Raw genomic sequence first — 13,816 nt, forward strand, 5'->3', positions numbered from 1 at the left:
AAATATAAATGAAACTATTACAAACACCCAGACACAAAGGCTAAAATCGAACCCGGAGCTCGCGGATGAAAGACCACCGCCTTACGTACCTACTGCATATGTAAAGAAATTGGCTAACATCCATTTCTCGTAAAAACAAAACAAAAATCTGTTAATACAACCTTCATCCTGTGGATCGAACATGCTAAAAAAGCTGAGAATACAAATCTATTTTAATATAGGGAATATATCGTTGTATTTGTATTTTATTCAGGGGTTTATTGTGTTACAAGGTTTGGTGCAGGCGTAAATGCGACATAAGATAAAAACAATATATGAGTTCAGTAGTGTTGGCTCAACTAATTTTCTGAAACTTTTTATAATGAAATTAACAACGATTTCTCGTAATACAACCTAATCTGATTAAGGTACCTACACATAAAAAAAAATACTATTACATCTTCTACCGTTAATATGACGCCGTCGTAGGTATTTTTATTTTAAAATTTTGACGTTTCATACAAAAATTTGAATTATTAATTGGCTTATATGTACCTACTCTAAGTGAAGTTAGCAGGTAGAGTGCACTGAATATATCTAGTTTTCGGATGAGTAATGTACTCTTAAAAGTATTAGGAAATATATTCAATTGGGTACCGGACCGGTTAGAGTTGGCGGTGTCTATACCTATGTTGAAAAATAATAACGAGAAACAATGGAACAATCGCATTCTGTATTGCATTTTTGCTGGAAACAAGCGAAAAGCGAGAAGAGACCTTAATTCGATGTCATTAAGAATGCAAATTGCTTGATGTATGCAAAAGCGTTTAAGGCATTTTAATACTGCACATTTTTACGCGGAACGAAACTGTTGTTATTAGCGAATGCCTTCAGGGATTGACAAACAATTTAAAATATTAATATTACATATTAATTAAAGTGTCTTTAATTATAATATAAAAGTCATTGTTTAAAGAACTGCGTACTTATTGCTAAGCAGTTCTCAAATGAAAAATATCTTACTTCAAGGTTTTTAAGACTAGTTTACCATTGACGGAAATTTTGCAATAATTTTAACTTTAAAATATTAACCGTACTGCGTTTAACTGTTTGGCATTTTTTAATTATTTAATTTGCGATGAAAACTTCAATGCAGGATTATTTTTGTAATACAAAATATAATTCATAATTAAGAAACACTTATTGACTTATAAAAATACCATAAATATTTTATAAGCCATTATACATTTCAGCAACTCTTATTTGTGTAAGTCACATTATATCAAGTTAGAGAAAAGCATAAATATAATAAATAATCTAATCAAATTTTAAACTCTAATGAAACATTTCAGTAGACTCGAGAAGCGAACCACATATCGGTGGTCACTGGTATAAAAATATAATAAAAATTAATAGTTAAATCCAAATTTTTACGTATAGGTACTATAATAATGTACTCCGGCGAAGGCAGTTGGAGGCTACTTTGGGATATTCCCAACATAGCTTTGAAGGTCACCTAACGTCCGATTCGCCAAATTATACACCAGTATAACGAATTTGGTTGGAGAGAAAGGAAAATTATATAGTTATTTGGAAAATTTAATAAAAAACTTAAATGGTTTTTTTCTATTTTTAGCATGGAAATTATTTATACTGCCGTATACCAAAAAAATGCTCAAATAATATTAAATTCCATTAATTCAATTTCAGTCAGCGCATCATACGTATCGACTTACTTACATGTTTGCCGATAATTTTACTTGTAGTTTCGTTATAAACAACTTATTATTACTAGACAGTCGACAAAAAGGAAACTGCTATACCGATTGTGATACTTCATTCCGTTACTTTGTACAAAACAGGCGGTACAATTATTTAATCGGCATGGTTATTGCAGAAATGAGTAACTTTTAATAGCGTTTTAATACCAATTATGTTATTAAAGTTAACGTAACCAACATCCTTGAGTTTGTGGGTAGGTACTATTATATAGAACAAATGTAATGTTTTAAGTGGGTACATAAGTAGATTTTTAACAGTTAACAATATACGTTTATAGTTCTTAGTATGATTTGAATACCATATTAATATTAAATATCTGTCACTGGAATTAGATTGGAATGAATTGCACATGGTCTATTTCTAAATTTCTAACTGATGTTTCCATGTCTAGGGACGTCAAACAAACATCGTAACTTTCTTTCGATACAATACCGATATCAGGTATCGATATGACGTCCCTACCCATGCTTATTTTCTAACGTATTGGTTGTTATATAAGGTGAGATATATATGTGTATGTAAATATTATATATATATACATTAAACAACAATTTAAGTGGGTTCCTTTCTGTTATATAGGTTTCTTCAATTCAAAAATAATTCAAGGAAAATTACAATAATAATGATCGTCATGAAGAATCATTTTCAGATAACATAATGCAACCATTATTAATATAGGTTCATACCAGAATCTATGTTAAATTAAGTTAGTAGCAATCACAAAAAGATAATGTTTTTATACTTAAATATTTCACCCAGCTCATATAAATCGCTGATTATTTAAATGTTTAAGGTTCTGACTATACTCATGAATGAATGCATAATTAGTATCATGTATGCGTATTCTTTATTGACTACTCCTCGTGTGACACAGTTAATGGTAATTAATTTTTCATTGTGTTTTTTTTATTAATTGGGGAAACGGAAAAACTCCAAAGCGGATTTGTTGAGCAACTAAATGGAAAACTGCCAGCTCAATTAACTCGCCTTCAAATAGCTATGGAAATTGACTCATATAAAACAAACGTGTACCTGAGCACTTATTTTAAAGTGAATATTTTAAAAGCATTGTTTCAATCATACTGCGAGTATTTAACAACTAAGTATTTCAAGTATTTTACGTGGTGCAATAACTCAAAACGTTAATTGAAATTTTAAACTTTATAAAAGTATATTTTATTCATATTATTCATAAGAATTCTTCAGACTTTTCACTCTCGGAATGTTTACTTTTTATTCACACTAAATTACTTCAATAAGAATTAAGCATTGGTAGGTAATATAGTAAATAGATGGAGTATTTCTTCATTTTTACATTCGAATGCATTTACAGTAGTCGAAATTTCTGAGAATTAGACTTTACATAGTGGTTAAACGCAGTAACCAAATTTAACCTATTTATACAGATCTTTTGAATATTTTCGTACGTATGTGACATATATTTAGTAGACAGACAAAAAAGCATATTATTATGATGATAAAAGGAATGGGGAAAGCCCGAAAATATCAACCATAAAGCGATGTAAAACTTGAGATACATAGGTAAACTGAAATCAAACATAGCATTTGCTTGCTACCTATCAATTAAAATTTTCAACAATCACGGTGAATTTTCAACAAGTAGAATGAATATAAAAACAATTATCGTTACTTTAAAAACGAAATAATAATGGTAAGTATGATATTGTTATTTAATACAATATCAACATCGATATTTTTTTATTGTAAGTATCTTATATTATTTTAATTCAATGAAAATTTGCTTGATGTTAATCATATTTTCAGACATTAATTTGCTCATTTTTCGTCGAGTGTAACCATACCTTAATTTTCTTAATTTCCTAAGTTTCTCTACAAAACTAAATACTTAGTTCCTAAAATAATCAAAAATGTAATCGTAAATGTAATTATGGTAGGTATTAGCATTAAATCATGACTACGTGCTTATTTTTGTTTTAGCTAAAAGTATACATTATGACTATAGTATTCGTACGCACTGTTTATTTTGAAGTGACAATTAACGTGACGGAAAAAAACTGTTAATCTCCACCCCGTTTACATACATATCATAATGCTGATGTATTATAGTGTTGATTAGTAGAAATGATTATGAGTTATTATTCCACTCGATTAAGGTGATGTCGTGAGCACAACACAAGCAAACGTTAGTGACTAAATTGAGTGAGTTAAAACGAACACCTCCACCAAAATTGCGACATTTATTGCGACACAACGCCAAATGAGTGATGAAGTGTTGCTTTCTGGCCCATCACAAGGGCCAGAAGTTTCAAGAGGCGGCCCATTTGAGCAAGCAGACTCTTACATCAGTGATTTAAACTAATTGAATTACTATGACTTTATTGTGAACCCCCTTCACCATTATATTAATTGAAATTGGTTAGTTTTTTACGGTTCGTATTCATTTTACTCTTTGACTTCTTTTAGCATAGGTAGTGTTTAAAGTTCAACACCGCATACTTTATTTTCAGCAACTTTTCAGAAAACATATAGCAAAACGTTAATTTACTAAAAACAGTTTTCATTTTTACTGAAAACATATCGTAATATATAATGAACTGAAACATAATGTATAATTTTGTAATAAAAACATTACTAAAAATTGGACAAATACGCGGTTGTACCTATATTTAAAATGATTAAGGTAATTTTTAATAATACAGCTTATATGTTGATAGTTTAATTAATTTACTGGCATTATTTGTTATATTAATTTACAAACAAAGAAATTTTTAACATCTAGACAAGTACGATAAATTCTTTGTAAATCATGCCTAAATTTCCGTACGTTACAAAAAAGGATTAATCTAGAAAATAACCAGATTAAAATTTACAGTAACCAATATTGATTAACGCACGAAGAAGTCAAAGAGCAAATTTAATTAACTAGACTGATATGTTTTAAAACTGTGACTTTTGTCTGCCAAAAACAATAAAAACCATTACATTAATATTTTGAATCAATAATTGGCTATCATTATTCTTCTTATAAATGATAAACAAAAATCTTCATCAAGTTTATTTTTTTTTTGTTTTAAGATTTTTTTGTTTCCAATTGACATCAGTAGCTTGCAGTGAAACACATCAACCTTTGACTACGCACGTACTAAGTAAATACAGTTAATGCAACATCGGGAAGCAGTCGAGATTATTATTGAATCAAGAATGTTGACCAAGTATTAATAGACAATAAAATTGATAATTATTTACTTTAATCAGCTGTGATAACCAAACAAATGAGAAAAAATTACTGGTGACATACAAATACCACATCATTACTTTTAAAGTGACTTTTACACTTTGATTAACTTGTGATATTTCCCGATGTTAAATAACCATGGTTACTTTGGTCGTATGCAGCTTAAAATAGAATTTAAAAGCGCCCATTCCAAGATGACAAGGGGTTAACCAAGAGAAGAGAAGGCGCGTCAAAATCTAATCAGGGGGCTCACCAGCGCTGGTGCGCGACTTGGCTCTGGGCTTGTGTGGCGAAGAGGGTCGCGCGGGCGCGTACAGCGGCGGAGGAGCAGGATAGGCAGGGTAGCCGGGTTCGTATCCCCCGTACGACGCCTGTTCCCCGCCCGCCAGCGAACCTTCGCGTTGCTTCGCCGCCTGCGCCGCGCACGACAGCATCGGCTTCACGTCGTTCTGCTGCTGTTGGTGGTTCTCCGACTGCTGCTGCATGAAAGCCACCGACATTGCAGCCGCGTGCGCCACTGCTGCCTGGTACTCGGTCGCCGAAGGGACGCTGTCGGGAGTCGCATCTTTTGGGGGCGTAGGCGGGAATGAGAAGAGTGGATGAGGCGCTGGAGGAGCTGGAGATGGCTTGTCTTCTTGATATCCCCAAGGTTTGCCTTCCAGCCAGGGAAGTGGTGCGTGGAAGTGGGGTCGACACACTTGCGCACCTCCGGCTCGAGGACCTGTTGACAAAGAAAATAATGCAAGATGAGAAATGTTTATAAATTTCACCTAAAACAACTTAATGTTTATAACCATAGGCTAATAATAAAATCTAGATACGAGTATCTAGGTATATTTAATATTTTTCTTTGCGGAAAAAGATTTACCTACCTAATAATTAAAATAACATGCAATATTTAATAGTTATTCCAAATAATTCAAGACTAGTTTCATCCGTTTCAATGGGACATTATCAATCTGTTCTCTCCATGTGGATTAAACTATCTAATAGTTAGATTCTGTGTAATATTATTTTTATAAAAATATACTGTATATTTCTTTACAAATTTGAAGCCTGTATTAGCCTAATTATATTAATATTATAAATAACTAAAATAATGAATTGTTGTGATACTCATAGCTGTTACGCTACAATTTTTGATTGGCACGTCATTAAAATAAAATCGTAATTAATATTTTGGGCTTAATGAATGATGAATGTATTATTATGTAATTATCTACGTATTGTTATGAAGTGGCAATAAACATATAATTTGTTTTAAGCTCACCATAGACAATGTGCATCAAATATAATGCTTGTGTATTTTCACACGAACAACCCTTGGTATTTTGTAAACCTCAAGCCCCTTTTTAAAAACATTACATTCAGATCTGATTCGTTACTTCCGATTTATAACGGGATTCTCAGCCAATAGTAAATACGCATCAATATGAAGGGGGATCCTACCCCGTCAAACCATCCCCTCATTCATTTATTGCTTCAATTATTACAAAAAAAAAACATATGTCGGTAGTGATGTGGCCACCATGATTTGCTGCACTTAATGTTGCTAGCCTCAAGGCATATGGCTAATGCTATGTTTGCTGTTACTTGCAGTCATTAGGGTATCTAAATTTAATGTACAAATTTTATATCCGTATATTACACACGCAAAATGGTTAAGTCTATTATGTTTATACCATAATTACCCTTTAAGTAAGGTATTTAAATAATGGTCAATACACATTGTATTGATATGTACCTACAAGTATATATACGCTATTAAAATATTTGACAGTCATAATACAGCCCAGCAAATTTTAGTTTTATATATATTTGCTTCGTTTATTGTAATATTATATACTTATACTCTTTGTAAAATCACTCACGTCTTCATCTCAATTGGATACTAGAATTCCGAATTGCAGAAACATAAGGTCGTAGAGCTACATATGACAAACCTATTATATTGAACACCAAAACTTCACATAAGTACCTACTGAGCTATAAAGAGGTGATGATTATAAAACTTAAATTTTAATTTTCCCATACGAGATACAAATCCATCGACTAATGAAAACAGGAGAACGTAATTCTGTACCTACTAATAAGTAAATCTAGTAAACCCTCGCGACGGCCGAGCGGTAATTTGTCCGATTATGAAGTCGTGGGTCTCGTATTCAAATCCCGGATAATTCACATGTTTTTTTTTAATGTGTATTTAAACCCAGAGCATGGACCAATCGGTTGACATGCATTTCTCACAAAAACATAAACCTGTTAAGAAAACTCTTCGTGAAGCGGCTAAGATTCACATCGGTTTGTAAAGCCGATAAATAAAATTTAACTATCTAAAATTTAGATCCCTTAGATTTAATTAAATTATTGTCAGATTTCCAATTGACACTTTTCTTGCTTAGTTAATAATTTTAGCACACCTAATAACATTAAAATTACTTCATTCACATATTATTATATTTCATTCAAAGACGTTAAGAATATTTGGCATGAGAAAATAATGTCTAACAGTTGTGTCTAAAGGATAGACATAAGATACAAAATCGTAAAACTATGTACCTGCTATCAAAAAACTCACTCTGGGTGTGGGTATTCTTAAAATTTAATACCCCTAAAGTCCTGATATACCTAAATGTACGCCTGGTATAAAGTAGCTAGGTAGTAATGTACATGTGACAGGTAAATATTTGACCTCGTAGCTTTCTTTAACAACACTATATATCCTAATAACACTGTATAAAATACTGTAACAAAATATCAATCATCAAAAACACTTAACGTATGACAAAGCAAAATATCCAGCATCGAAACCATTATAAAGCACGGTAATAATGAAATGGTTATATTATTATAGTTAACTAGAAGTTTTCAGCTAATCCCTTGTCGAAGTGGGCATGTTATACTCCCCAGGATATCTGTGGCCCCCCGCAGACCGATAGGGGCCACCGGGATCCAAAATACTACTTCTCTGGAGCCACGTTATCTTTATCTGATTTTCCAATTTGTTTAAGCAATTTTCAGCTGTAACTGATGCTATTCATAATTTTATCAATGAGTAAGCGTTACTTTCACCCATTGGTGTAGTGGTTTATTAATAGTATATAATTGGTACATTTAATTATATAATTATTTAATTTCAGTATCTTTAGGTATATACCTACCTAATAAAATACCTTATATCAATATGTTTAATAAAACCAAAAACCAAAGACTCAATACTGTTTTATTTTTCACTACATCACTGAAAATACATTTAAGATTAAGTGAGAGAGGCACTGCTTTATAAGAATTTAAATAAAACCATTTTTTATTGAGTTCTTTATATACGCTTCTAAAATTGATTCACAATTAAAAATTTTCCCTCTAATTTGAGTGTAAAATTTTAATGTAGAATCATTTGAGATAGGTATACAATAGATGATAACTATGAGGGTACCAACATATTAGTTGTTGACTAAATATAATAAAAATTAATTGTCAATAATATCATATATTCGAAGATGCAGCCTATTTAATTGTGTCGCATACGACTGCACCAGACACAGTAATACGAAAGCTTAGAGTTCCGCAAAAAGCTGTTTCGGAAAGCTTCCGGAGTACTTCGGAACCTCGTCGACTCCACTAATTCAGCAATCGCCGTCCACCCGGAGCGCTTATCTCGCGGAGGCATCGCCGAGGTCGCGATAAGGATCGCGGGCAAGCAACTACATACGTACCTACCCGAAAAATCGTTATGTTTTTATGAAACGGCAGATGTTTACGTTTTTTTTCCAACAGCTAGCAGTAATGCCAACCGCCCTTAGATTGTGAGTTTATAGGGGCAGAGGAAAAACTGTGGGGTGCTTGTTTTGAACAAGAATGTTTATGTTTTTCTCTATTGCTAGATTCCTAATCGTTTTATTAAATTGTTACCAGATTATTTGAAAAATCAAATATTATAATGCACCATTACACGTGTACATACGTGACTTTTCATTTTTCTCATAAAAATCTTATTCGTTTAAAATAATATTAAACAACAGTTATCCGGAAATATTTCACTTACTTTTTATTTAAGGTTTCAATTACCTTTTCCATAGACATTTTTACATTAAAACTTTTTAAAATATAGTAATATTTAATTTTATAAAAGATTTATCTACAGATTAAAATAAAATTAAAAGCATGTATTTTATAATACGTATACAATAATAATTATTATAAGTTAAACTTTAGTTAATAACCTTAGTAGATATTGTTTTATCTCAGTTATTTCTATAAAAAATCATTCATTTTATTACAAAATTGCATTGACTTGTTGATGAATGGAGTATCTAAAGAATAAAAGAACCCTCATAAACGACTGTAGGTAGGTATAGTAGATACATAAAAAATATTTTTGTAAGGCAATGTAGTATTCAAATTGTAGAAATTTGTAGATGTAAAGAATAAACTTATTCATTTAGTTAATATTTTAACGTTTTCTATATATATACCTATAGGTATTTCTATATATATATAGGTAATAATTCGTTTTGTAAACAATGAAATTAAATGGATTAGTGTTTAATGAAATATACCTAGGAATAAATGAATTCTTCACACAGTTTAATCAAACGTCCATTGAATTTTAACCAAGAGTTGGCATAGGTATAAAATGTTTTGAGGGTGTAAGCTGTAAAGACTTAAGTGTATCAACCACGACGTTAGATGCGATGAATCTAGAGTTCTCCAAGAAGTTTATGAAGGAAATGGGAAATAACTCTAAGAAGAACGCAGATAGGCTAAATGTGATTAACTGTAGAAAGAGAATTCGGGATAGACATTCCTGGACGATTAATGTACAGTCGGCCATTAACCTGAATGATTTGTAAGTAAGTGAGTAAGTGAGTCAGTGACACACAAATGTCGATGGTTATATTATAATTAAATTCAATTTCAATGAGACACGAAAATCTGAGGAAAATGGTAGTTGCCTTCGTCGGATAAATTGTATACAGTTCGCCGAATACAATATCGCTGTGAGCTTTTGTATTGATAACAGATTGGTGGAGTATTTCATATTTTTTTACGCACGTCCGTTTTTTTAAATACAAAGATTATTTATTTGATTCAAATAAATAATTAAACATTCATTTATAACCAATGTTTTATAATAATTATGACACGTAATAATGAGTACCTACCTACTTACTTTTAAATCATCAAGAATGCTTATGTTACTTACATTTTCATTTTATTATATATATAATTTTTTGGCTTTTCTTTTATACCTACATTTGTTTGTCTGTATTCCTGTGTTTTATATTATAATGCGTCTGAATTACTAGAAAACAGTAAACTAGGAAGACATTTTCCATCTACTGGAACGACATTCAATAGCTTTATTTTTTTTTAGAATTATTAATAACCATGTTTTTGCTTTTTTGTACAAGGTGGTTGTTAGTAATCTTGAACAATCACAAATATCCAGGCTTTCAAAAAAAAACATATATATTGTGTCCTGACCGGGAATTGAACCCAGAACTCTCGAGTGGAAGGCAATCGCCTTACGCACTGCACCACAAGAATCGCCATTCAACAGCCATTGAAGATACATCGAAGATGGCGAATTATAATTTTAATAATATGCAACTTCTGCCTCAGTCAAGACGGTGTCAAATTAATGAGCTAACAGTGTTTTCAAGTTACTTATTATAGTATGCAAAAAAGAATATTTTATTTTTCTGTTCTTTACTAATGACTGAGTGCTGAGGAAGCATGAAATATTCAGAGTAATTTAAGTATTGTTTCGTACGCAATTATTTATAAAGTTAATTAGACTTTTAATGTGTATGATGATGTTGTTTTTTTTTCAGAATCTGTTATTCTCTGACGTAACGGACGGAACTGATTTAACTTGTTCAAATTTGCTGTTATCGTGACTTAATTAAAGTAGATTTGTACGACACGAACAAATTTATACACGCCGCAGCAAAGCAGGCAACACACAACATGTCACCGCATCGGTGCCCACGCCGACCGCCACCGACTCTAATGTAATTACCAAATTACACTTAATTGTCCACCGAGGTACCTGGTGGCTGATTCCTGATGCTTCATGCCTTTACGTGTGAGGATGGGAAGCGAAATGCGTCGCGAATGCCATAATTATTGCATTGGTCAACGCAGAGACGAGCAATTCTAATTATCAATGTTTCTTATTTAAAATGTTTTGTCAACATCTAATTAATTGTAAGTACCTACGCAGCACCGTAATTTCTTATTGAAGAATAAAATCAGAATATTATTAAATTGATTATTTAGCTGCAAAATATCTAAACGTATATGAAGAACTTTTGGCACTGACAAACGCCAGTATTTATATGAAAATATATTACAAAAATCTTTGATTGATTTTTTTATCGATTGTAAAAAAATACACATATTTTAAAGACTTTGGTATATTTTTCAAAGCAACCGACTCATTTGGTTCGTGTAAAACTGTCACTGGTGAGAAGGAACTTAATAATGCTATAAATTACATTAAAACTACCTAATATATAGATGTTTTAGTGCAAAGATATTGTATGTCCATTTTTGTATGTTTTGAGAAAATCGAATTTCAAGATTTGAGATGCATGAGAAATAGACAAATTATTATTACCTATTTGAAAGCTATAATATCTTCTCAAATATCCTATTCGGACGTACAATATTTTTACAGCATAAAGATATAAGTTTTGTGTATGTTGACTCAATTTTAACAAAAAATATATCTTATATCTATATCTTTACACTAAGCCATCGAATTATAATTATTTTACAAGCAATTATTTTTTTAATATTGGGTAGGTACAACATACTAACTTCAAATATTTAACCAAAATTGTGAAAAATTTGTGTTTTCAAAATTATGTAGGTACGAGGGTGGGTCAATAATTCCTTAGAAAAAAGCATTAAAACAGTTTTTATTTTTGTATTTTTTTTTTATTTCTCAACATAATCTCCTTGGAGCTCAATACACTTGGTTAGACGTTTCTCAATTTTTTTTAAACCGTCAGAAAAATAAGTTTTCGGAAGGTCCTCAAAATAAGCATTTGTCCGATCGATGACTTCTTCATTTGAAAAAAAACGTTGTCCACTTAGCCATTTTTTTAAGTTTGGGAAAAGGAAAAAGTCACTGGGGGCTAAATCTGGCGAATACGGTGGGTGGTCGACCAATTCGAACTCCAATTCTTCAATTTTAGCCATTGATCGTAAACATGTGTGAACACGGGCATTGTCCTGATGAAAGAGGATTTTTTTCCTGTTTAAATGAGGCCGTTTTTCTTCAATTTCGTTTTTTAGCTGGTCCAATAAAGATGCATAATAATCCCCTGTTATTGTTTTTCCTTTTTCCAAATAGTCAACGAAAATAATTCCACGTGCATCCCAAAATACAGTAGCCATAACCTTACCAGCTGATTTTACGGTTTTCGCCTTCTTTGGACATGGTTCGCCTTTCGCAATCCACTGCTTTGACTGTTCTTTCGTCTCGGGAGTATAGTGGTGTATCCATGTTTCATCTACAGTCACAAAGCGACGAAAAAATTCATTCCGATTGCGTTGCATGAGCGACAACAGGGCTTTAGAGGCCACCACCCTATTGCGTTTATTGTCGACTGTGAGCAAACGCGGCACCCATCTTGCAGAAATTTTTTTCATGCCCAATTTGTCATGTAAAATAGAAATGACGCTATCTTTTGAGATCCCTGTAACCTCAATTATCTCACTCAACTTTAATCTTCGGTCACTTAACACCATAATATCGTGGATTTTATTGATCATTTCTGGTGTAGTCACCTCTACAGGACGTCCTGAGCGTGGTTCATCCTTTGTTGATGTACGACCACGTTTAAATTCATTTAACCAGTTATAAATAGTTGCAAGTAAAGGAGCAGATATGCCGTGAACAAAATCCAACTCATTTTTTATTTCCTTTGCTGTTAACCCTTTTATATTAAAATGTTTAATAACAGCTCTAAACTCAATTTTCTCCATTTTTTGTAAACAAGCAAATTTTTTTTTTAAATGTAGGAGAAACACACAACAACCCGACCAATCTGATTGAAACTTCGCAGCATACTGAATCGGTAGTGCCGCTGCATGAAAACAAACCGCTTACAGTACTAGTCGCGCCACCTGTTGGCTTTTCTAAGGAATTATTGACCCACCCTCGTATATTCAATAATTATAATGTTACATTCTTAAATCTTGTGAATTATTCATTGAATAAAAAAATATACCAAAAATTAGGTATGAAATAAAATAAATGTTTATGTACCACTACTATAAAATACAAATAGTATTTCACAAATGATTATCTACGATGGCTTTTAAGTACATAATTATAATCTTACAAATAGTATCTACAATATTTGAAAATATAATATAACTTTCTATCTCAATAGAGATCATTAATATATTTTTACTTTGAATTTGTAATATATTTCATGTCCCATCGTTATCTGAGACTATAGTGATGCATTAAAAGTGGCTCTTGAAATTTTCCGAAATGAGTATCTTGGTATTGCATCCAAATAACTATTAACTAGTAAATAATTTATTTATGACTTTTAAAGAATTCATTAAGTAATAAAATCCATTTTAATTTAATATAAGTAGCCAGCAGTCAACCAATTATTTAAGTATTATCATTTTGTGGTGAAAATAAGATTAATTTCGTTATAAAAGCAAATTAATTTTCTATCAATTAAAATTGAACAATTTTACTGCACAAAATATAACTTCTTTATTGCGTCGTAGAAAATATTTCAAGCCTCTCTGAACAAGCCGTTCAAAATTGACTACAATAAAATGCATTCACTTTCATTACTT

At 31.6% G+C, this 13,816-nt stretch overlaps 1 protein-coding gene across 1 annotated transcript in view; it reads right to left on the bottom strand.

The window, feature by feature from the left end:
* Positions 1-13,816, bottom strand: part of LOC147068133 (GATA-binding factor C-like) — a 232,569-nt gene that overhangs the window by 159,432 nt on the left and 59,321 nt on the right. The window contains exon 3 of the mRNA XM_085952253.1: positions 5,232-5,699. Coding sequence (XP_085808379.1) covers positions 5,232-5,699 — 468 coding nt within the window. The remainder of the gene's footprint in view (positions 1-5,231; positions 5,700-13,816) is intronic.

Source organism: Rhyacophila brunnea, unplaced genomic scaffold, assembly GCF_057557595.1.
Source record: "Rhyacophila brunnea isolate RB1 unplaced genomic scaffold, BYU_Rbru_1.0 scaffold_3, whole genome shotgun sequence".
NCBI classification, from domain to species: domain Eukaryota; kingdom Metazoa; phylum Arthropoda; class Insecta; order Trichoptera; family Rhyacophilidae; genus Rhyacophila; species Rhyacophila brunnea.